Raw genomic sequence first — 27,550 nt, 5'->3', positions numbered from 1 at the left:
TTGGATGTTTGAGTTTGTAATAGAATTTTCGTCAGAATACCAAGTTTCTGTAAGACAAATCATGCTGAAGGAATATTTGCATTCGATAAGGAAAATTTTTAACTTATCGATATTTGTATTTAAGCTCCTAATGTTTATGTGTATTACTCGCCTATATTGTTATGAAGATCAGTCTTAAACGTTTTAGTATTAAAGTATAGATCCAGGTCCATTAAAAATAATATTTTTAATCTATTATTAGGAAGTCATTAGGGAAAAAAAAGTCATGACATTAAATTAAAATTTTTTAGCAGAATTCGATTTGCGTAAAACTATTTTTGAAAGCGCGTATTTTTTAAATCTCGACTAAAAATTGTACCATATTTTAAAAGAACGTATTTACTTTCGCTACGTAACTTTTTTACTTCTTTCCTAAGCTTCCTTCAATGTTCGATAGTTTCTTAGGCAAAGTTTATGTTTATGTAAATGTCAGTTCCTTTAAGATATTTTACTGAATTGAGTATTTTGTTTTTGTCGTCGAAGTTCAGAAGTTTTAAAATTATTGTTTTTGGTTTTTCTTTTGACCGATGCGATTTTTCTATTTATATACGATTTCTATTTATTATACAATTTTATTTGATATTTTTAGTTGATTATTAAAGATTTCTTTTACTACATTTTCACAATCGTTCACAGCTTTCTCCTGGAGACTCTTTTAGTCCTTCTATTCTTAGATTATTTCTTCTGAAATTCAACTAGTCTATTGATTTTTTATATAATATATTTGTTTGATTGTAATAATATTTTTTTAAATGTGATATATTTTCTAAAGTTTTATCCTCTTGAAAGCAAAGGCTGTCGTTTATGTCATTTAGGTCTTTTTCAATATTACATTTTTTCGACTTGTTGTTATTAGTTTCTTTCTCTATTGTTTGTAGCAACTATAATTTTGAGGTTTGCACTCATTATCGAGGTATATAATTTTTCCTGCTCTTTAAGCAGTCGTTTAGATTCTTTAAGCATTCATTTTTTGTGTTCCTCAAGCTTATAATATAATAATATATTAAAATAAATAAGATAAAACTAACCGAAAAAAAAAAAAGTTGGAGACAAATTTATTTAAAAAAACTACAGCTTTTTCATGCCCTGTTTGGTTTGTGATGTCAATTATTTAGAGTTAAGAGAGAGTTATAGCAACAATTTAAAATAAAAAAACAATTAATCTATTTATTTTTAGCGGCCCACTCGGCCTTAATGTATAAATAAATAAAATGTTTTGATTATTTAGGTAAATAAAAGATTGATAGACTTTTTATGAAAAGTTAGAAAGAATTTTCATTTGCATTCTTATAGCGTTGTTATAGTATAGATACTCTAAATTCAGAAAAAAAAATCGTATGGCATGTGTTCTTAAATCAACTAAATAGCTATGCAATATCTTCAATATTGTTTATATTGCATTTTTCATTTTCACCAAACTATTGAAATGGTTAAAAACGGAAGTTTTTTTTACTGAAAATCTATTTTATGCTTGTATATATGTATGTATGTATGTATGTATGTATGTATGTATGTATGTATGTATGTATATATATATATATATATATATATATATATATATATATATATTTATATATATATATATATATATATAAATATATATATATATATATATATAAATATATATATATATATATATACAGCGGTGGCCAAAAGTATGGAAACTTTTCAAAAATGCTTTTTATTTATTTATAAAAAATGCAACACTTACTACATATTATGCATATGTTTATTGAAGTCGTAATACAACTTTTTGATAAAATAAAACATTTTTTTTTTATTAACATATACAAAAAAAATTAAATTTTTGAATTAGGCCTGGTCTAAATTATGGAAACTTATGACCATTTTAAATGTTCCCTTGCAAACAATAATCTACCCATCTTATTTTTCTTAGAAATCAACGGTTTTTTGACAGCCACTCTTCCAAATAAGCCCGCATCATTTAACTTTCTTCGAACTGTCCTGTTGATAATAAAACTCCATGCTGTTCCAAGATTTCTTCTTTTATATCCTTTGATGACTTTCTAGGATCTTTTGTAGAAGTATTTTTTATAACTTTATCCAATCTTTTTGTTGTTTTTCTTGGTCTACCAGGTTTCATTTTCACTTCCACAGTTTCCCTTTCTTTGACTTTTTTAATAAGTTTTGATACTGTACCTTTTGGAACTTGAAAATTTCGACTAATATCAATTGGTTTATTACCGTTTTTAAAACAATCAACTATTTTATTTTTAATATCACTAGAATAATATATTTGCGGTGCCATACTGATTAATATAAAAATAAACTACGGCGGCCTATCCATCCCGATAGGCGGTCGTCTTGAAACCACTGCTTGACTACTTTTGCAGTGTGCTTCGGATCATTGTCTTGCTGAAAAACCCATTTTATTGGCATACTCCATTCAGCATGAGGTAACATAACATCTTGTAGGTTATTTTTATACATGAAACGGTCCATTATTCCATCGTTTCGATGTATTGGACCAAGACCGTTAGCAGAAAAACACCCCCAGACCATTTCATTGCCTCCACTATGCTTCACGGTCTTATGGCAGTAACGTAAATCAAGGCGTTTTCCGGCCAGTCGACGTACACGGCAAATGCCATTGCTCCTAATAATGTTGAACTTCGATTCATCACTGAACAGGGCAGTTCGCCATTTCTGCACGTTCCAGTCAATATGAGATGTAGCAAACAGGGGTCTTTTCTTCTGGGTTTTTTTAGTGAAATCAGCGGTTTCTTTGCAGTTTGATGAGAAAACAATCCGGCTTCAACAGAACGTCGTCTTATTGTTCGGTCCGATACAAGCAGCTCTAATTGCTTTTGTATCTCGACTGATGATATCCAGGGATCCTTCTTGACGGATCTGACAATCTTAGAATCTTCTTTGTGTGAACCTGTACTAGATAATTCTAGATGCTTCTTTTCGATGCTTTTGGAAGCTTCTGGATGCATCTGGATACTTCTAAATGTTTCTGGATTTTTCTGGATGCTGCTAAATGCTTCCAGATGCTTCTCCTGGAAACATCTGGAAGCTTCTGCATGCTTCTGGAAACTTCGGGATACTTTCTTTATTTATTAAAAAGCTTTCGTGACGTTGACACGGACCAGACTTAGGAAAATGAAACAAACCAAAAGAGTTGCACTTGATTTGTCTGCTGCAAAATGACACTTGTCAACAAAATTCTGCCTGTGTGCTGTCACCTGTCAGCTGCTTGCTCATGTCATGGCATGCTATGACTCCAGACTCCTGAACTGTTTGCTGTGGTAGTATAGTTCGTTTCGTTTTTAAGACATGCAAAATTAAGAGTACTTTTTATCATTGTTCGATGTTGGTTGCAAATGTTTTGTCCAAAACTGTATATATATATATATATATATATATATATATATATATATATATATATATATATATATATATATATATATATATATTATATATATATATATATATTTATATATATATATATATTTATATATATATATATATATATTTATATATACAGTATTTGGTGTTGCTTGCAAATGTTTCGTCCAATACTGTATATATATATATATATATATATATATATATATATATATATATATATATATATATATATATATATATATATATATATATATATATATATATATATATATATCTATATAAATATATATATATATATATATATATATATATATATATATATATATATATATATATATATATATATATATATACATATATATACAGTATTGGACAAAACATTTGCAACCAACATCGAACAATGCTAAAAAGTGTTCTTAATTTTGCATGTCTTAAAAACGAAACGAACTATACTACCGCACCAAACAGTTCAGGAGTCTGGACTTATAGCATGCCATGACATGAGCTATCAGCTGACAGGTGACAGCACAGAGGCAGAATTTTGTTGACAAGTGTCATTTTGCAGCAGACAAAACAAGTGCAACTTTTTTGATTTGTTTCATTTTTTTAAGTCTGGTCCATGTCAACTTCACGGAAGTTTTTTAATAAATAAAGGAAGTATCCAGAAGTTTCTAGAAGTTTCCAAAAGCATGCAGAAGTTTCCAGAAGAAGCATCTGGAAGCATCTAGTACCATCCAGAAATATCCAGAAACATTAGAAGCATCCAGACGCATCCAGAAGCTTCCAGAAGCATCGAAAAGAAGCATCTAGAAATTTACAGAACAGGTTTACACAAGTTTATTTTACTATGTAAGAGACATGTAAATCGGCATGTAACTCAGTCAGTATATGGAAGTCAATCAGTCAGTATTATCAAGACAGTTTATCGAAGTGAGTTTTATCAAAGTGTTTTATCGAAGAACATCAATACAAGAAGTGAAATACAACAAGAGTTTCATTACATCAATACAGTCTACATCCAACCAAGACGTTGTGTTCCACAGAGCATTTTTGTACATCAGAAGGTAAATGCAATACGGTAAGCCTTGAGAAGCGTGATTGGTTATCTTTTTTATTTTTTTGACTTTAAGTGCAAAATTGGCTCCCGACAGTCTTGGATTGGAACTAAGAAAGAAAATTAATGGCGATTACATAAGTGGAATGTCATAAAAATGTATTTGTGATAAATATCGCGTGAAAAAATGGACCGTATCAAAACTATGTTCCAAATATCGTTCTACGGAGAAGTTGGCAACAGATAACAAAGGTGGAAGACCGCGTTCCACCACTTCTAGAGAGGATTCTATGATCTTCAGATCCGTCAAAAAGGATCCTTGGATATCATCAGTCGAGATGCAAAAGCAATTAGAGCTGCCTGTATGGGACCGAACAATCAGACAACGTGCTGTAGAAGCCGGATTGTTTTATCGATGCTCTGCAAAGAAACCGTGAATTCACTAAAAAAACCCAGAAGAAAAGACTCCTGTTTGCTACATCTCATATTGACTGGAATGTGCAAAAATGGCAAACTGTCCTGTTCAGTGATAAATCGAAGTTCAACATCATTAGGAGTGATGGCATTTGCCGTGTACGTCGACCGGCCAAAAAACGTATCGATTTACGTGACTGCAATAAGACTGTGAAGCATGGTGGACACAATGTAATGGTCTGGGGGTGTTTTTCTGCTAACGGTCTAGGTCCAATACATCAAAACGATGGATTAACGGACTGTTTCATGTATAAAAATTTCCTGAAAGATGTTATGTTACCTCATGCTGAATGGAATATGCCAATAAAATGGGTTTTTCAGCAAGACAACGATACGAAATACACTGCAAAAGTAGTCAAGCAGTGGTTTTAAGACAACCACCTATCGGTGATGGATTGGCCGCCTTAATCTCCGGATGTCAACCCTTTCGAGAACCTGCGGGAGATCGTCAACCGCAGAATTTATCGTGAAGGTGTTCGTAATAAGTATTAATTGTTTGAACAAATTCAAAAGGGCCTGGGCAGCGATTCCACAAAGTTTCATTGATCACCTGATCTAATCTATGCCTCGAAGATGCAAGGCTGTGATCGACAACAAAGGATTCGCCACAAAATATTGATCACGAAATACAGCTTGGTCAAAATTTTGTCAAGTTGCACTTGTTTTGTCCAGAAGGAAATCAACTTTTTTTAATACTTTTGATTAATTTATTAATTTTCGTGTACAAATAATGAACTTTGTGATAAAGAAAACTTGAAGGACTTTGTCTCTAAACAGTTACCTATTTATTTCTCTGAATTGAAAAAATGCAGCCCTTTTATATAAAGAAACTAAATTAGCATTATTTTGTTGCACTCGTTTTGTCCGATACTGTATATATATATATAAATATATATGAATATATATATATATATATATATATATTTATATATATATATATATACATATATATATATATATATATATATATTTACATATATATTTATTATATTTATACAACATTTTTTGACTGAAACAGTTGAAATGTGGCTGGCTACACATCATTGTCGGCCGTGTTTAACTGAGAAACGCATTCAGATCCTTTTATGAAGTAAGTTTATGTTTATTCTACATTTTTGTGTTATTAGGATATTTAAACAACTAAATATTACTTATTATTTTATTTAACTGAGGTAGGCAGGCTTTGTGAGAAAAAAAATTTTTCTAACTGTTTATATTAACTATTTTTTTTAATTTTATATTTTTGTTTCGTTTCCTGTTTTATTTTGCATTCATGAATTTCAAAGTTATGTTCATTAAATTTTGAAATTGTCTGGATTTTATTCCGCATTTTTTTTTGTGTGCTTCTAATGTAATTTCATTAAATATTTTAATGAGAGATAAATAGTTTTTAATTGGTTACATATTATTAACTTATTATCAAGATATTATTCAATTGGTTAACTTTTTTATTATCAAAGTTTATTATTGGTTACAATAGTTTTATTATTGAAAGACCTCCAGGAATCTAAAGACTGGTACTATTGTGAATAAAATGTATAAACAGCTACAAAAATGTATTTTTAGGAATTATAATTAATAAATTCAAACGACTAATGGCATATGTTACATTATATAAGTAATGAACTTAAGTGTTCAGAAATCTGAATTTACAGACTTAAATGTTTTTTATTATTAGTTTTTTAAACAAGTGTTATTGTATATCCCAAAAAACTGTGTTTTTCCCATTTTTATTCATTAATATTCATATATATTTTGCATGTTCAAAAACAAAATTAATTTGTAGCTTTCTTTTCAAAGTTGATAAACATCTGATACGTGGTATCAAATATACTTTGTATGAGGTAATAGTAATTTGATTCAAGGTATCAGATTATTAAAAACCTTGATGTTTGTGTTAAGGTTATCTAAGTAAAGCCATGATCCAAGCAGGGGTGCGGAGTCCTTAAAGGACTCCGGATTTGTATGTCACAAAAAGATTACTTCAAGTATTATAAATTTCAAAATTTTTATCGCAGATGTAATGACTTGCAAGGCTGCTCAGTTTTATGGTTTTTTCTTAAAAATTCGTGATGGCAAACATCAAAAAGAATTTACAAGAAACAATTTTTTAGTTTTATTTTATTTCTAAAAATCCTTGTCCACTTTGATGTATCTCCATTTTAGAAATTGTATTTGTTCAAATTAGTATATATATTTTTTTAGACTCGGATTTTATTTATATTATTTCATGATATTTTCAAATAACCTTCATTTAAAAGATGGCCTAATCAAAATATGAAAATAATTTTTTTCTATTAGTTTTTATAAATATTACCTGTTATAAAAGTATCAATAAGATGACACTTTTCTTAATGCTATGCTTTTTATTTATTTTTGATAAATTAAGGTGTAGATGTTTATAGTAGTTCTATTGGTTTAACGTAAAGTTACTGTTACCTATTTAATCCACAACATATTCAATGCTAGGCTGTTCAACAAGCAAATCAAATTACATTGTAGATTTATGAAATAGAATTTACAAATTAAATGTAAATAGAACATGAATGATAAACTGATAAAACGTTAGTAATTTTTTATTTTTGTTTTTTATGAATTGGCAGGGTGCACTTGATGGCTTACTTTCCAAAAACAATATCAAAAGAATCTTCAACTACAAACCAATTTCAAGTAATTTTCATAGCAGCATTTTCTAGGAAAAGTTTTTCCTTTATTTTATTTTCTTATTAGATTACTTATATTTCATAACTTCATTGAATAATTTTTGGAGATTGTTTAACTTTGGTGTTTGTTTGTTGAAAAATTTTAAGTTTCAAAAATTTTATTATATATAAATTTTTAGTTTTTAAATAATTAATTTTTATTAAGAACTACAATTATAAACGGAGTATCCAATTTTCGTAATATTTTTTCTGCAAATTTTAATTTGATATTATGTTATTAATGTACAAGTATAATCTGAAGATATAATTAAAAAAATGGTAGGATGAGGTACATAAACATACGCTTTGTCTTTTTATAAATAATATTCACGTTTAGCGCAAAATGTCTGTATTGATAGAAACCACTCGCAAAAACTTTTGATATTGATTGGTCTATTAAAATTTTACTGTTATTTTCACATGGCAGACTGGCAATCGGGAGACTTTTGAACAAAAATTAATGCCGTGTTTAACTGAAAGATTATTTACTTGTGCAATAGAAACAAAGCATTGGCCTAATGTGTTAAGTTAAAAAATTAGACTCTTGAAAATAACTTTGATGTTTCCAAGAGTAAAGGGTTCTTACCAATTCAATACAGGCATAATTAATTTTATACCCTTAACAAAAAGAAATTATAGTTATTCAGCATTAAGGTATTATTTGTTTGCTTTAACTTTTTTAAAAACTTTAATTAAAATAATATCACAAAATTGACCTAGATGTTAGATCCATGTTAGATTTTAACGTTATTTGTTGCTGTTTTAAAACGTATTAAAAATTAATTAAACAGTGTTTAACTAATTGTTAATACATTTTTCAACAGATTTATTTTCTTGGTAATGTCTAAAAAATTAAAATATTTATTAAACGTAAAAATAAATTTAATAAGAAGTTATGTTAAATACTAAAACATAATGTTTCTAAAAAAAAAAAGAATTATTAAAATTATACTAATTATTTTGTAATTAATACTGCATTTTAGTATGTTATATTTATTGTTATATTTCAATATATTTTACTATTATTGTCAGGTTTACTGAAGATGGAAAATTGTCTTTACATCTCAGTCTCTTTGATTTTAAATGACACTAAGCATACTTCAAAAATTCGAAGATTACTTACGTCAATTGAATTTCTTGAAAACAATAATTTTTACACAAGTTATTATTATTTTTGGAATTTTAAGTCAAGTAATGTTGATTCAATATTTATATATTTATAATGCAACAATAACTCAAAATACATATGGATCAACTTTGATCTCATGTGTATAATCCGATGTATTTTATTTGATGTTGATCTAATGATCTGTTTTATATATATATATATATATATATATATATAAATATATATATATATATATATATATATATATATATATATATATATATATATATATATATATATAATATATATATATATATATATATATATATATATATATAATATGAAAAAAGGAGAATACGTTATTAAAAAATATCAAAGAAAGTTATTGATACACGTCTGCAACGAAGTAAAATATAGATTTTTTACAAGTAAAAGTGTTATAAAAAATATTTGTTATAATTTAGACAAAATTTAGACACTAAATCATTATAAAATTATTGAAAATACTACGAAAATTTAAAAAACATCGCTACGCAATTAAAAAGAAACATGTAGAAGAAAAATTTGAAAAACTTTATTAATGACTTACAAAAAACAAAAACAATTAAACGGATTAAATAAAAATATAGTTAAATCTGCAATTTTAATTTTAACGCAAACTCAGTTAGACACCCCCGCAACAAACTTCCTGGGTTTTAGACCAAATTTTGCACAATTGTTTAAAAAGTTCCCGTATGCGGAAATTTTACCACCGGTCAAATCTTTTGCCTTACGTTAAGAAAAAGAAAATAAAAAATCAGATGCAGTTAAGATTCGACGAAACGTGAAAAAAATTATTTTCAAAAACTTGAAAACCCCGATTACACGATAGTTTAACAAAGCACAAAGATTATCTTTAAATAATTAAATAAAAAAATGAATGGTTTAGCAATTTATCCATTTGATAAATGAACAGGGTTTGTACTAATAAGTGAAGTGGAGGCATTTTAAAAGTTAGAAGAGAAAATCAAACATACAGTAACTATGACCCTACTCAGACCCTTTTGACTAAATTTCAGAAACTATAATGCAAGATATGAAAACAAAGAAAAGTTAAAAAAACTAGGCTATCCAATAGGGCCAGTCATTTCTACCATTGGTATCCCATCATATGAATTATCAGAGTATCTTGTAAAACTTATACAACTAACCTTAAGCAAAAATAAAACAAGATTTCTAATCAAAATCTTGGTTAATTGATCCTATTGAAATTCAAGTCTCTTTTGATGTGGAGGCGTTTTATCCCTCTATTTCGTTTGACAGAGTAATTCCTGTGATTATTTGATATTTTTAACAACGCCATTGATAATCTTTAAAGAAAAACTAAAATACCTCTTAGTGATATACATGAAATAATCAAAGTCTGCCTCAATCAATGTTATTTTTCACACAAAAACAAAACAAGATCTATACCAAATTTGTGACCTATAAGACTGTTCTTTATGGTCGTAGTTGCTAAAGCGTTTTTAAAGCATTTGTAAGTAAAAGCTCTAGTTATTGCTGAGGTTGGTTATTTTTTTCCAAAGACTTACAGAAGGTATGCAGATAATAGTCATCTATATTTATATTCAATTTATTTAACATTTTTGTTTCATAAACATATAAGTTTGCTGTAAAATAAACTTATATGTGTAATTTGAAAAAAACTTTTAAACATTTTTAGTTTATTTTTCGTCTTTTAGTTTAAAATCTTATAAGTGATGTTTAAAAAAGTTCTACAACAAGATTAAAAATTAAACAGATAAATCTATTACCTCTTTTTATTTTACAAATAAATCCAAAATGACTATCACAAACATGATCATTCCAACCATAGGAATTTATTACTACACAGCTCTCTGTACCTAATTGATTATCAGGCTGACCCTGCGTCCAATTAAAAAATTGTGAAGCTGTATTATCAGACCACACAAAGGTTCTTTGGAGAGCATTGAAACCTTTAAAAGAAATGAAATATTTTAAGAAAGAAATCTTTTTGCATAAAATTATCAAAAAGTTTAAAAATAAAATTCTAATACCAATCCAAAAACGTTGATTTTTCATGTTTTCCTTTTTAAGGTTGTTTACAATAAATGAATTTTCTGCTTGATCTGCAACACTTAACAAATTTCCTCCAATGTTTAAACAAGATAAAAGAGAATCCAACCAATTTTTTCCAGGTTGAGTTGCATTTTCACTATAGAAAAAGTAGCAATACTTTCCATATGCACTCCAGCCATTAGGGCAAGTAATATCAAAAATTTCTATATAAAAAAAACTAATTTATAAATAACTCATTTACTTGTGTTACTTTTAACAAAGCTCCGAGTTTTTAAACTTAGTTTTATTTTGTTAATTTGCAAACATTTCACAATGTTATCCTTAGGATCTAATAAATATATATAATTACAATATGAATCGGGTAATTAGAATACAAAAATTTCTTATCATCAAGCCTCTTCATGAGATAGAAAAAAAAATATATATAGTTTTAATATTATACAAAAGAGTGAGTCTAAAAAGTTTAAAAAAAAGTTAAAAAAATTAAAAATTAAAAAGTTTGAATAAAAGTTATAAAGTTTGCGAAAAAAAAAAATTCTTTTAAATTAAAATAAAAATAAAAAGTTTACAAATCGCTACTTATACGTACCTTATACGCTACTTATACGCTACCTTATACGCTACTTATACGCTACTTATACGTACGTAATATAACTTATATATAAAAATAGGATATAGTATAACGTAAATATAAAAATTTACAAATCGGTACATATATGCATATATATTCAATACAATACGTAATATATATTTATATATTTTAAAAAAATTTAAAACTTAAGAAGGGTCAAAATATTTTCAAGATATAAATTCATCTGTTTGTATTTTTTATACAAAATTAACACAGAGAGACAAAAACAACAAGATTATCACAAAATAAAGCTCTTTTAAAAAATCAAACAAAAGAGTGTACGTTTTGTTGAAATTTAGTAATGGTTTTTTTATAGTCTTTTTAAATATATCAATAGATTTTAATTTTTTTATACTTTTGTCAAGCACAGTGTTCCACAAGCATGGACCTCGAAATGAATTTTAGAAGTCAGATTTTTTTAGTGATGTTTGTGGAATGTAGTAATTACTTACTGAGTGTTTTGTTTCATATTTATGATTAATTATTGAAAAATGTTATAAAGATATTTTCGAATTATTTCATTTTGAAGTTTAAACATAAATGACAAGAAATGGTAGATAATTAGTTCATATACGTTTAAAGCATTTATTTCCTTGAGTAACAGCTCAGCACTTTTATACCTATCTGCACCCAAAACTAATCGACTCGCTTGTTTTTGTTTGTATAAATATTAATGGTTAATATAAATGTTAATGGTTTGGTTATAAATGTTAAAAGCAAAAATATAATTAACCTTAAAATGGCACAATACATTCCGTGGTTATTAAAGAAATATTAGGACCAAGTTAATGTTAAAGAATGTATAAGTGGAAAGGTCGTTAAATTTTTTAACACAATTGCATATATAGATTTATTAAACGTGAGTGCGCAAATGTATAATAAATGAACAAATCAATGATGATGAAGCAAAACAAGTTTTTAAATTGTTGTTATATTAGTGCGTTTGAAGCATTGAAGCAAATATTTAAGTTTTCTAATAGTCATTAGTCCAATTGCTATCTGCTTTAACTATATCGTCATAAGAATCAGATACTGGATTTAAAGAAACAACAAATGGTTTTAAATAGTATTGTTTAACGTGGTACACTCTTAATTGCATGGTTTAAGTAAAGTTCTTTTAAGATAAATTATTTTATTATTTACATGTAAATAATCTCCAGCATTTTATATTTGAAAATAATCATTTTAAACTCAAGTCAAAGGGGGACTAATAAGTTTCAGTGAGAGTGTATAAAGTTAATTCAACAGATAATTTTATTTTTTTTAGATTATTACTTTTGCAAACAAAAAAATCCAAATTTTGAAGGATGTAAGTACTGTTAGTTGTGAGGATATCGAAGGAGTTAGTGAATCATGCGTTTTAGAAAGTTTATTATAAAACGTCATAGAACTTCTGAAAACACTTTCTGAGGCTATATTAAAGCCCATTTATTATTCTGTTTTGTAAACCTGACAAGCCTTTGCATCTGTAAAATGTATATGAAACTTTTACAAAAAAAAAAAATTGTATTGATTAATTGTTGTCTGTCATAACTGCCAAACAAGCTACTCTTTTTTAGATTAAATAGCTCACTAATCAAAATGGTACAACGTTGGCTTTTTAAAATTCCTGTTATTGATAAACACATAGATAAAGAAAATTTAAATCTAAATGTTAAATATTCAATTGACAGAAAAAAAAATTTAATAAGCCTGTTGCCCCATATAAATCAGTACTAATCAGCTTAGAGCGGAAAAACTTTAATGCGTAACTATTTAACTGTTTAAACAAGCATGAGGGATGTTAAACCTATAGTTTCATAAAAGCACATCTTATGTAACTCTTAGCTCTACAAATGGACACTTTATATCAGGTTAGTTTGTATTTGTTTAATAAAAAACCCATGGTATCATTTCAAATATGTAATTGATAAGTTGTTTAAAGGCATTTGCAAAAACATCTTTCAATTAGGATTAAAAGTATTTCTTATAGGTGTAGACAATTACTATCTGTTGTGGAAAGGGAGCAAACAAGCTGAAGTTTGAGAAACATACACAAAATGTTCTTTACATTAGCATTGGTTGCAGATGTATTTATTTACTGAAAGTATGAGAATACACGAGAACGAAAAATTTTGCTGCTGCCTATAAAAACTTGATTGCGTATCAATATATATTTTTAAAGAGAAAGATTTTTTTAAAGAAAGTGTTATAATACCACGACTGATGAAATATTTAAAAAAAGAGCCATTTGTAAAAAAATTATTGGAAATCCTTAAAAAATGATTATTCTAAACGTATAATTTTAATACCCATTCATTGTAAATCAATAACAAAGTATTTAACATTTTTTTAACATAAAGTATTTAAAAAGAGATTAAACTTATTTAAGTACTAATCAAATTTTGACTGTCTAGCCGAATAAAAGAATTCAATAACTTTTCTGTTTATTAACTTTATCCTGTTTGCTATCTTGTTATTTAAAATTAAAATCCTAATGTGTTATTATTTTTTTTAGGAAAAAACATAATAACACATAATAATCATAATTTCTTCAAAATAGTTACACAGCTACAGAGCTTTTACAGGTGTTCGGGTTTAAGTTGACCAATAATTTCTTGGATCTAGATAGCTTCAACTAAAATCTATTTTAACTTTAATGAAAAATTGTAATATATATTTACGATCAAATAAGGTTATGGTCAAACGTTTAATAGTGATTACTGCAAATATTAACAAATTGTGTTTCTCTCATGGCCAGCAATATGTTGTGTGTTTAAAAATAAGAGCGATATAATAGCTTGTTTTCAACTATAATGTGCTTACCCAGTGGGCACCCAACATCGAACCAACGTTGGATTAAGGATAGGTTATGCTGGGTGACGTCGACCAACTATATTTAACGTTGTAATAACGTTATATTTATTAACGTTATTTTTCATCAGAATTTCAACGTTGTACTAACGATGGTTTTGTAACGTTTGTGTTATAACGTTGTAATAACGTTGTAATAACATCGGCAACACTAACTCCAATTATCATTGGAAATACAACGTTGTGTTAACGTTGGTTACACTAACGTTTTTTTTCATCCGAATTACAACATTGTGGTAACATTTGTTACACTAACGTTAATTTTTATCGGATTCATAACATTGTGGTAACGTTAGTTACACAAACGTTTCTTTTCATCGAATTAAAACGTTATAACAACTTCGGTTATAGCTAACATTTTTTTAAAATCGGAATTATAATGTTTTGTTAACTTCGGATGATGCGGACTTTTTTTCGTCGCAATTACATTCGGTTAATTAAAATATTTTTTGTCAATAAAATTGCTTATCGAATCAGTTTAATAATAAAAAATTATTTTCTATGAGACTGATGAAATATAGGCTGGCATGTCTATAAGATGTTTAGACAAATATAATTATATATGTTTAAACAAATTATCTTGTTATTTTTAAGTAATTTGTATTTCAAAACTGTATTAATATCTAGTTCTTAAGAAGTTAATTAGCTTAAGCTAAATGGTGCTTAACTATTATATAATAAAATCTATAATACTCCATGACATAGTAACAAGTAAACACCTAATAATAATGCTGTTATTAATATAACTCTAACAACATTAACTTTAAAAATAAGAATAAATTCTATTTTTAATAACAATAGGAAAAAAGGATATACGTAATATATATATATATATATATATATATATATATATATATATATATATATATATATATATATATATATATATATATATATATATATATATATATATATATATATATATATATATATATATATATATATATATATATATATATATATATATAATATATATATATATATATATATATATATATATATATATATATATTTGTTGAACGTCGTAATAGCATAAAATAAGTAATTATTTTTAAAAATGTATATATATAAAATATATATATATATATATATATATATATATATATATATATATATTTTTATATATATATATTTATATATATATAGTTTTAAAAATGTATATATATAAAATATATATATATATATATATATATATATTTTTATATATATATATTTATATATATATATATATATATATATATATATATATATATATATATATATATATATATATATATGTATAGACACGAGTATGTGTTTTTTACCATGTTATGTTGCGTTAAAGAGACCAGAATAAATAATTTCTTTTTGTTTTTATTAAATAAAATATTGCAGGCCCAAATCAAATCCTTAGGAGATGGTGTCCTAAACCAAAAGGGACATACACAACTCCAACCCTAACCTAACCCTGCCCTAACCCAAACCCTTTTTCTACTCTTTGTGAGTTGTCCCTAAATCAGTTGATGTGTTTACTACTCCTTGCAGGTTTTCCCTAAATCAGTTGGTTTATGTACACTCCGCTTTATTAATAAATAGATTAATTGAAAAAACACGAACAAATAATAAAAATAATACATAAAAAATTAATAATAAAAAAACAGTATAAAACAGTAAAAAAAAGCGCAACTAAAAACATTCTGATTTAATAAAAAAAAATATTCTGATCTATAAAGTTGAGTTTTGTGGGTTTTTTCAAAAACAGTGATTCTTAAATAGTTTCCGCAAGTTAAAACAATATAAAATATTAATTTTGCAGTGATTTATTATCTTTGCTTGCATTTGATGTCATTTTCTACTATCAAGATTGAGAATTGTGAAATAATATACTTAAAACTTTAGGGGTGGGAGGCTTTAACACCAAAAGCCCCCACACTTTTAAAAGTGAGGGTGTAGCCCCCACTGCTTTTTTACCTCTGATGACATGTGAGGTAAATTAAACGGGTAATGAGATTATAACAAAAATAAAAACTGAATGTGATAACATAATCGAAATTTCAAGTTTCTTTTTTTTAATTATTTTTACTTTTATGCTTCTAAATAAGTGCATTCACAATAAACAACTAAGTTTAAAAATTTGTAAGCATAGCCTTACCTTTTTACAGTTTTTAAAATGGTTTAAACCATTGTTTGAACCAAACAACCCTGGTTATTGTTATAAATGATAAAACTACCGTATTATTAATAACTATATGCAATTATTATATGATATATAAAAGTATAAAATATAGTTGAAACAATATAAAATTTAATCGTGTCTATTAATAAAGATATTATGGATTTTTTTTAATTAAAAAAGATTATGTTATATAACATGCATATGTTGTGCCAATATATGCATGACTTATTAATTATTTTAAATTTTATATGCTAATCTTTTAGGTAATATTGTTTAAATGTTTAATTTAAATAGCTGGCACTTACATAATCGCCAACAAAACAATTTTATACAGGAAGCTTTATACTCAAGTGATAAAAATGATTTACTCCCTCAACAAACATTCTGCCAAAGTGAATCAATTATAAATGAAGAAAGAAAAGATAATACAAGTCAGCCAGCATCATCAGAATGTTTGTTTAGTGAACCACCATCAGATTTATACACAAAATTTAGTTATGGAAATGATAATATCTTTAAGTACTGTAATGTTTTACAGGAACAGCTTGCTTTATGGGCTACTAAAAATAAATGCTCACGTGCTTCAATAAATGAGTTGTTATCCATCTTGAACAATCATGGGCATAAAGACCTGCCCATAGATAGCAGAACGTTGTTGAAATCTCCAAGGTATGTAGAATCACTACCTTTAGGAATTTCAAATGGAGTTTCTAGACTTCTTGATTCATATAAGGGCAATGTTAAAGATTTAAATCCCATATCTCTTGTTGTTAATATTGACGGATTGCCTTTATTCAAAAGTAGTAACACTCGGTTATGGCCGATACTTTGTGGAACTCATAAACCAGTTCCAGTGTCTGATTTTATAAATGATTTTTTAGAAGAGTATAGTGGACTAAGTAAGGATGGTCTTAATTTCAATGGACATTTGTTTCAAGTAAAGTTAAAGTATTTTTGTTGTGATGCACCTGCAAGAGCAATGCTTAAATCAATCAAACCTCACAATGGTTATAATTCATGTAAAAGGTGTATAGTAGAAGGAGAGTATAAAGAAAATAGAGTTGTATTTAATGACATTGGATGTGCTTAAAGAAGTGATCAAGATTTTTCACAAGAAAAGTATCAGCCATTGCATCAACTAGGTAAAAGTGTTTTTGTAGACTACGGTTTTCCATGTGTTTCGGGTTTCGTACTTGACAGTATGCATTTAGTTATGTTAGGTGTAGTTAGGCGTATACTTCTTTTCCTGAAAGAAGGACCTAGAATTTGTAAATTATCACAATTACAACTTAATGAGATATCAAAAAATTTGGAATATTTAAAGGGTAAATTGCCTAGTGAATTTGCAAGACAGCCTCGTTCTTTAAATGAATTGAGCCATTGGAAAGCAACAGAATTTAAACAATTTATTCTTTACACCGAACCTGTAGTATTAAAAGGAGTTGTGTCTAATGAAGCTTATACTAATTTTTTGGCATTTAGTATTGAATAAGTATTATGTGTTTTACTGATCCTGAAAAAAGAGCTGAGTTATTGCAGTATGCTAAGAATTTGTTAGAATGGTTTGTTTTTAAGTAAAAAGATGTTTATTGTGAGTCGTTTATTACTTACAATGTTCATTCACTAATTCACCAAGCAAATCCTCGCCATAATTTGTTGAAAATTATGGCGAGGATTTGCTTTCGCTGTCTGCTTTTCCTTTCGAAAACAATATGCATGTTTTAAAAAAATTCATACGCAATGCCAATAATCCTCTAGTTCAAATCATTAAACGAATTTTTGAACTAGAAAAGTCTGGTGAAAGCATCAACCACCAATATATAACTGATAAAATTGCTATTGCTGACAGTGATGGTTAGTTTTGTTTAACAAGTGGAGAAATTGTTAAGGTCACTAAAAAATTGACAAATAATAATTTTCAATGTAAAACTGTTAATTCAAAAGATATGAAATTTTTTTTTAATGAGCCTTGCAACTCTAGAAACATTGACATTTGTTGCAAATCAAAATATTTTAATGGAAAGTAGAAATATTTGTAAACAAGATATTCGCAATAAAATGGTTTGTTTATCGCCTAAAAAGACACTAGTTTTTTCCCCTTTTCTTCATGGTTTTAGAGACAATATTGTGGCACCTGAAAAGCATTAATAACTTTATTTTTATCATTATTTATTTTTAGTTAAACTTTTGCTAACAAAATTTTGTTCAGTCTTCTTTGTTTATATTTTATGTTTACTTAATGCAACAAAATCACAATAAATGAGAATAGTACTATAAAATATTTGTGTTTAGTTTTTGTTTGTTGCTTTTATAAATGCTTTGTTTACTAAAAGCATGGTTGTTTAATTTTAGTGACATCTTTAAATTTATATTGATTTATATTAATTATATATTGAAAAATGAAAAAAGTAACTTTGGCTACTAGCGGTCCGTATGGTCGAGCAGTTTGGTTAGAAGGAAATCAGGAGATGGAACGAACTATACCAATAAAATGGATAAATGAGGATACCAATAAAGTATTTTGGCCCAACACTTTAAATGTGAAGAATGCATTTAAAAGGTGTCAACAACCTAAAAAAGGTTGTTAGTCTGTGGTTAGTACTTAATCTCATTTTTGCTTAAAATTTTACAATTATGTAAGGTTCTGAAAATCATAACTAAATTTGGAGTTGCAAAAATCAGTAGCTTTAATACCCTCCAAATATTTAAAAAGTGTTAAGGTAAAATATTCTAAATGTTCTTTTTAAGGTTCAGAACAGTTTTGTGATGATTGTAGTGACTACACAACTACTGAGGAGCAAATATGCAAAAGAAAGTCTCAAAAAAAAGCAGTAAGTACATACTTTTAAGCCAAGCTATAAGAACTGATAATACATACATACATATATATATATATATATATATATATATATATATATATATATATATATATATATATATATATATATATATATATATATATATATATATATATATATATATATATATATATATATATATATACGTATATATATGTGTATAAATATATATATATATATATATATATATACATATATATATTTATATATATATATATACGTATATATGTGTGTATATATATATATATATATATATATATATATATATATATATATATATATATATATATATATATATATATATATATATATATATATATATATATATAATAAAAGCTATATGCGTAATATGTGTAAATCTATATGCCGAATAATTTTTTGTTTTTTTTTCAGTGAAATCACCAATATTGCTTAATTTTCCATCAAAAACGTCTACAACGAATTATGCTCATATATATATACATAAGTATATATATATGTGTATATATATATATATATATATATATATATATATATATATATATATATATATATATATTAGGGATATGACTTTTTAATTTTTTTTCAAATAAAATGTTTTCTGTATCATAAATCGATGAACTTTTACCTAAAATCATGAAAAAAGGCCCAAATAGCTTTCTGCAACAAAAAAAGGTCACCCCAAAATAAAAATTTGATTTACCATTTTTATACATTCATTTTTGATCGATGTTTTAATCATAAGCTTAATTCTCAGCTTAATTCTATTTATTTCATTATTTTGTTATGAATTTATAAATATAACGCCACACGTTACCATGGCAACGAAACGGCCGTGTGCCGGCAAATACTTGGAATTGTTATGTGATGACGTCATTGTGTTACCACGGTGATATAGACGACTGTAACAGACTGTAGAAGATTATAGAACTTAGTAGAACATTCTGGAAGCTCTAAATAATTATATAAGCGAGCTGCTGTCAGAACTCAGTGTTGATAATGTGAATAGTTCTATGAAGTACTCTGCGTGTAACTGAGCTAATAAGGAACTACTGTAGCGAACTAAAGACGCTGTAAGTGTACGAAGTATAAGTAGTTGTAGCATTATCGTTAGGATACGGACTGGATTATCGAGCTGTTATCAACATTGACTGGATTATCGAACTATAATTGGATTACTATACAGTTAAAGTATTTTATTAATTAAACGACTTTATTAAACGGATATTTACGCTCAGCTATCCGTAAAGTCGTAGCAATATTATATGATGTCTCACAAGAAAAGTCATACCACAGTAACAAAGAACAAGAAGACTTGGACTAAAAATTTGGTGAGATTTCAAGAGTCACACAGAAGAAGAGGAAGCGTGGCTGTAGAAGAACATTCACTCGATGAAAAATCCAGAATACCACTTCAATTGCAGATCGTAGGAAGATACCAGTTTCTCGGAGCATATGTTAAAGGAAGAAAAGAACGAATAGACCAAATTTCTAAGGAAATTACAAAATTGTGGGACAATAAACTGAATTTTCCACGTGTGTCTGATCAAGTGATAAGAGCAAAGCTTATGAAGGTGCTGAAGGTCTATGATGAATGTGTCAAGCGTGGAAAATATGATGTTCTCAATGCATTATTAGACATCACGAAAGTGAATGGCCAGTGGTTATCCTCGGAAGATAAACGTCTATACCACCTACAAAAAGAAAGTAAAGGACAGGTGGGGTTCTCAACAGGACAAGTGGCAAGTAAAGAAACCATTCACCCTTCCAAGAGAAGGAAAGTCCAGTCTGGAACAGCAATACCTTCCACATCACAAGTCCTGTCTACCACAGACAGTGGTACTGAATCTGAAAACTGCAAAAGTAAGAGTGAAGATGATGAAGACGACGACGGTGATAAAGACGATGATGAGGACACTCAGAAAAAAACTAGAAAGCACTACAAAAGTAAATTTGCTGTAAGTATGGTTACATCAAGTGGAGTTTCCACAAAGAAAGCTGCTAAAATATGCAATGTATTATCACAACAAGGTATTGATATTCCAACTCCAAGTCAATCAGCAATTTACAAGTCCATATTCAAAGAGGCAGGTAAATTAAAAAAAGAAATGATACAACAACTTAAAATGGAGCAGTGGTCCTTACACTTTGACGGCAAACGAATAGATGATAAGGAATATCAGGTAGTTGTACTTCAGAATGAAAGAACTGACGTGAAACTTGATGCACTGCGTTTAAAAGATGGCAAAGCTAAAACTGTTGCTGAAATAATTGCCAAACTTATTGATGAATACAATTTGTGGAATTCAATTAAGATGATCATTACTGATACAACAAACGTCAATACTGGGAAGAGAAATGGAGTTGTTGTAAAGTTGCAACGTATGTTTAAATTAAAGGGTGTCACAATACCACAATTTATCGGTTGTCAGCATCACGTACTAGACAGGATTCTCTGTCTGGTGATGGACGAAGAACTTGGGGGTGATACCAAATCTCCAAACATTGAATACCCATTTGTGTCTGAGCTGTTGAATAAGTATGATGAACTGAAGGATAAGTTTGTGAATGGAACTGTAGAAATTCTTGATAAATCAGGGTGGAGAGACGATATGAAGTTTTTGTACCATTTAACAAGAGTGTTTAGGTTCTATGAAGAACAAAGAAACTTCCCTCTGATTCACTTTCAGAACATTCCTAGTATGAGCAATGCCAGATGGATCTCAAGAGCCATTCTCGCCATTCTGGCGTTCATTCTTATGCCTGAAGCGAGAAAGAATTTGGAGAAGGTTTGCAGGTTCATTTCATATGAGTGGGCAGAACATTGGTTTAGTAGTCAAAAGTACAATGACAATGACTTCAAGAATTTATCTGATGTATTGAAGCCTTACAAAAAGGCATTGCAGTCATTCAAAAATCACTGGAAGAAAGAGCCATCCGTCATCGACATACCACGAAGTAATCAGATAGCTGAACGTGCAATCAAGGTGATGCAAGACCTGTATGCTTCCTGCAGAAAGAAAGACAAACTGCAACTTCGATTCATTCTAAGTAATAAGCGCTAGACTCTTTATGAGACGTGAGCATCATGTGACCCATGTACTAAACACAGTAGGCCTATAGACACAGACAGTTATGTATATTGTTGTACTAGACGCTTTGATACTGTTAATTTTGTAATACTTGTATAATTATATATCACATAATGTTTTTTGTTTTATCACAGTACATGTTGCATAAATAAATAAAATAACAACAGGAGTATGACTCTTACAACATCTTCAGCCTTTAATATTCATTTACTGTACAAAAGTGTACCTATTGAAAATTCGATTTTTTGGTTTTGGGGTGACCTTTTTTCAAAATATGTCAAAATGAAACATCTATTCGTTCTTTTTACATAAAAGTTCATTGAATTACGATACAGGCCTAGTAGGTTGCAAAAAAGTCATATCCCTAATATATATATATATATATATATATATATATATATATATATATATATATATATATATATATATATATATATATATATATATATATATATATATATATATATATATATATATAATAAAAGCTATATGCGTAATATGTGTAAATCTATATGCCGAATAATTTTTTGTTATTTTTTCAGTGAAATCACCAATATTGCTTAATTTTCCATCAAAAACGTCTACAACGAATTATGCTCATATATATATACATAAGTACATATATATGTATATATATATATATATATATATATATATATATATATATATATATATATATAAATATATATATATATATATATATATATATATATATATATATATACAAGTCTGTATGCATGTACTAAATGTTTTACTTAACCTTTTTTTTAACTTTTTTTATCATCTTTTTTTAAGTTGATAGTCGGGATTTTTTAATTATTTATAGATATCGTTAGTTCAAAAGTTGCCCAAGAACAAACTTCTCTGCAAGAGAATACCCCCTCAAAATCAAGATTGTTATCTAACTCAACTTCGGGATCTGGAACTTCATCAAACTCTTTTCACTCACCATCATCTAACGTTTTCTCTGTATCACAATCATTATCTTCTTCTCATCCTGATTCCCATTTTAACTTAAAAGAATTGTCTTTGCTTTGCGAACAATCAACATCCTCTTTAAATATAAGAAAGTCTAGTCAAGATGCAAGTGGAAATTTAAGTCAGCATTTAAACTCAGCTCCAACTCGTAGAAGAGATTGTAAAAAATTTAGAAGAAGTGATTTCCCTATGAATACTGCTGGTAATTAGGCGTCATATTTATTTGTTTTATATTTGTTTATAATTTTTATCTTATAACTTTCCATAATGTTGTATATATATATATATATATATATATATATATATATATATATATATATATATATATATATATATATATATATATATATATAGATGTAGATATATAGATATATAGATATATATAGATATAGATATATATAGATATATATAGATATAGATATATATAGATATAAATATAGATAGATAGATATATTTATATATAATGGATTTTCAGTACACAATAATCAAGCTGGTTACAAAAGTTATTGACATAAGTCAGCAAAACATTTCTCAGCAACCAACTGCTCACGTTGGTAATGAACTTGTTAAGGGTGAATGAAGATGTTGCTAAGAATATTGTGAGTATATTGTAATCCAACTTGTTTTAAGTATATCTTTGTTTTTGAATACTACGAAAAAAATACGTAATAGAATTATATTAATAATATTTAATGAATTAATGATATATTTAAATAAAAGTGAACATGTATAATAAAATAAACTTTTTATTTATATATTGCATTGATAAGATTAATACGTTGCAAAAAAATTGGTGGTATTTGACTAAAAGATCTTGTTAAGAATATAATGAAAAGGTATATTAAGCTTTTTAAGTATATCAATCTAAATAAGAAAATCTTTATAAATTATAGTTACTTCTTATTGCCGAAAATGCAAAAGAAAAAAAAGTGTGTAATTTATTAAAAATTTTTTATCATAACTGACCAAATTCTAAACAGAGTTGTATCAAAACAACCTTTAAATGTTAAAGTTTGGTCAAAAATGCCAAAATAAAACATTTTGATAATATTTGCTTGCTCATTTATAGGTTACTTATTTTTTTTGAACTTTTTTTTCTCACAACAATAATTTAGTATGATAAAAATTATTATTTAGTATAATGTCATACAAAGTTATGAGTGCATTTAATATGAAAGTTAAAAATCGTAACGAGTATGTAAAGCATAGAAAAGTGGATAAAACGGAGAAACAAAGTTTTCAGCAACTGAAGTTATACGAGCTGATAATGAGTAAGTTTTAATTTTGTAATCTTAAAAAGGAAGATTTTTTGTTTGTCTTTGTATTGGATAAATTTTATTTTCTAACAGAGTTCTAATTTATTTGTTTTTCTTCAAGTTTTTGTGAGTTTGACACAAAACACAAATCCTATTTTTATTGTTACTTTGCAATATGGCCAAAGTTTAAAATCATAAACTATAATATAATTATTTGTTATCAATATTACAAGTATTAATTTTAATTAATAATAAATATAATCAAAGATATTATAGATAATTGAATTTATATTAACCAAACTATGCATTTTTAGCCTTGGTAATGTCTTTGAAAAAAAACACGCTGAAAGACATTAATTTTGAAATACAGAAAATTCTGAGATACTCACCAGACAAGGTGAATGTAGAAGATGGCGGGCGAAAACAAAATTAAAGCACAACCAATGATGTCCCAAAAAACTGCAGCAACAAGAGAATAACTAACTTTTTATTTTTAAATTTATTATGTGAAAATTCCCTCGGAATACTTCTTAATGAACGAAATTACTCTACCACGTTGTAATGTTTTTGTAAATAGACGTTTTTAAACAATTTCTTGTCATTTTGTTGTCAAACCTGTTGTTTATTGAACGTTAACCTTCAGCTAAGTAGATCTACTCAAACGAATAATAAGTGTTAGAATAACATTAAGCAACGTTTGAATGGTTTTAATTCAATGTTGTTCGATGTCAAAACGTCAAGATAAAATGTTATAATTTTTATCTGGACGAAAAACGTCAAAATAAAAATTGTAACATTTCGTTTTAGCGTCTAAATTACAACGTTAGCTAACGTTAGCAAAACTGACGTCGTCCATCCTTTCCATTTCCAACATTAACCCAACGCCAAACCAACCTAAAAAGCCACGTTAGAATGTTGTACTACCAACGTTGCTCGATGTTAATACAACATTAATTATGGTTGGAAAAACATCGAGGAACATTATAACATATGATCTTCGACCAATTTATAACGTTAGGTAACGTTGTCAAATCTGACGTCGTCCATCCTTTCCATTTCCAACGTTAATCTAACCAAAAAAACAACGTCATTAAACGTTTTATCAACGTTGTTGTGCCCGCTGGGTATGGTATAATTTTTAATAAGTTATAAATGCTACGCAAATAATTATATACTTTTTGAGGCTCTTAATTTATACTGTTTACATTATTCATTTTGAAAATATACCATTTTATCAGCCTGGCGACGATACTATACACTGTAAAGTAGAACCACCTGGCCAATAAAACCAAGTGAAACTTGTTTTATTATTAGTTTTTATTTTATCAGATTCGTCATGTAACATATTTTGGTAATTTGCTGTAATTTTGATATTATAATAAATATAATCCTTTAACAAAAAAAAAAATTAAATACCTTTAGTAGTTAGAACTTGAGGTGTTGTTAATGGACTTGTTGCAGTTAAACCTTTTGATGTTTTTGTATTTTTCACAGTAAAACCTTCAGTATTTGGAACTTGCATTGTTGTTAATACATTTGTTGCAGTTAAACTTTTATTTAAAGAAACTTGAACAGTTGTTAATGCAAGTTTTGTAGATAAACCTTTAGTGGCCCAAAGATGAGCTGTTGTTAAAGGACTTGTTGCATTTACTCCTTTAGTAGTTGGAACTTGAGATGTGTTAAATACACTTAGTGCAGTAAAACCTTTAGTAGTTGGAACTTCAGTTGTTATTAATGCAGTTGTTGTTGAACCTTTAGTAAATGAAACATAAGCTCTTGTTAACCCACTTGTTGTAATTAAAACTTTAGTTGTTGAAAAATGAGCAGTTGTTAATGCATTTGTTGAAGTTAAACCTTTAGTAATTGAAACTTGAGATGTTAATAATACACTTGTTGCATCTAAACCTTTAGTGAATGAAACTTGAGCTGTTGTTAATGCATTTCTTGTAGATAAGACTAAAAAAAAATTAGTTTTTGATGTTTAAATTAGTAATAAATTCGTTACGTTCAGGCCAATGTATGGACAAGGGTAGGGTAAAAATTGAAACCTCTACTTAATAAAAGCCAGATGGGGACTTCAAATCTGAAACAAACTTGTATTTATTAAATACCCATTTTGCCAAGATATAATGTTTTTAATATGCTTGCTTGGTTTATTTATAATCTTTTATTATGTATAATGTAATTTGTTTTTATAAATTATATTTAAAATATATCATTGGTTTTAGTCGAATCTTTATCTGATACTTTATCTGATACTCCGCAAAGAGCATATGAAGCAAAGAAAACTTAAATCATTCGTTTATGAAAGAATATATCACGGTACAGTCATTAGTTTCATGAAGAAGTTAATCCACAAAGATGAAGTTTTTTTTGTAACTACAGTATTCTGTTTTAGAGATTAAAATTTGTTTTCAGCTTTGTGTTTTATAATTAAGCTTACTTGTGCTTTTTAGTTTAATTTTTATTTATTCAGTTCTTTTACTTTATTTTTCTTTATTATTTATATTAATATTGCCTTTTGTATTTAAAAACAATTATAAAAAATTTTGTCTGTTATTGTTACTAAAAGTACTATTGTTATTATTATTATTAACATTATATTTATTTTTATTAGTTTTAAATATATGGGTGTTAAAGCGTTAAACCAGCCAATTGAAAACAATTGAAAAAAATGAGTTCATATAAAAGATTGATTTATGTCGAGTTTCTTTGCAAGCAACAATACACTATTCTTAAAATATTATTATTTATAATATTAAAATATTATAATTAAGTATTGCATTTGACTGCAATTACATTTAGTTTGTTTTAGTGTAACAACTATTGATAAATTTTTAAACGTATTCCTTTTATCTTATTTCAACGTATTCGTTGTATAAGTTTGGGCTAAATATATATATTTTTATAAGTCATT

General features: G+C 27.1%; 2 protein-coding genes across 4 annotated transcripts in view; one reads left to right on the top strand and one right to left on the bottom strand.

Moving 5' to 3' along the window:
* Positions 1-27,550, bottom strand: part of LOC136075468 (mucin-2-like) — an 80,339-nt gene that overhangs the window by 46,123 nt on the left and 6,666 nt on the right. For both annotated transcript variants that reach the window (XM_065788753.1, XM_065788752.1), the window contains exons 2-4: positions 26,050-26,589; positions 10,810-11,034; positions 10,546-10,728 (exon numbers count right to left, since the gene is read on the bottom strand). In XM_065788753.1, coding sequence (XP_065644825.1) covers positions 10,546-10,728; positions 10,810-11,034; positions 26,050-26,589 — 948 coding nt within the window. The remainder of the gene's footprint in view (positions 1-10,545; positions 10,729-10,809; positions 11,035-26,049; positions 26,590-27,550) is intronic.
* On the top strand, positions 18,723-25,224 carry LOC136075469 (uncharacterized). 2 transcript variants are annotated; one of them, XM_065788754.1, is made up of 7 exons: positions 18,723-19,064; positions 19,219-19,301; positions 23,226-23,579; positions 23,853-23,976; positions 24,148-24,213; positions 24,515-24,648; positions 24,948-25,224. In XM_065788754.1, exons 2-4 carry the CDS (start codon positions 19,274-19,276, stop codon positions 23,885-23,887), a joined length of 417 nt encoding a protein of 138 aa, XP_065644826.1. In that variant the 5' UTR covers positions 18,723-19,064; positions 19,219-19,273; the 3' UTR covers positions 23,888-23,976; positions 24,148-24,213; positions 24,515-24,648; positions 24,948-25,224. The 2 variants fall into 2 exon arrangements, 1 of the variants encoding a protein (XP_065644826.1); XR_010635967.1 differs by lacking the exons at positions 23,226-23,579; positions 23,853-23,976; positions 24,148-24,213; positions 24,515-24,648; positions 24,948-25,224 and adding an exon at positions 19,722-19,777 and having other exon boundaries at positions 18,818-19,064.

This window comes from Hydra vulgaris, chromosome 01 (genome assembly GCF_038396675.1).
Source record: "Hydra vulgaris chromosome 01, alternate assembly HydraT2T_AEP".
Classification (NCBI taxonomy): domain Eukaryota; kingdom Metazoa; phylum Cnidaria; class Hydrozoa; order Anthoathecata; family Hydridae; genus Hydra; species Hydra vulgaris.
This window is presented reverse-complemented; position numbering and strand designations above follow the sequence as displayed.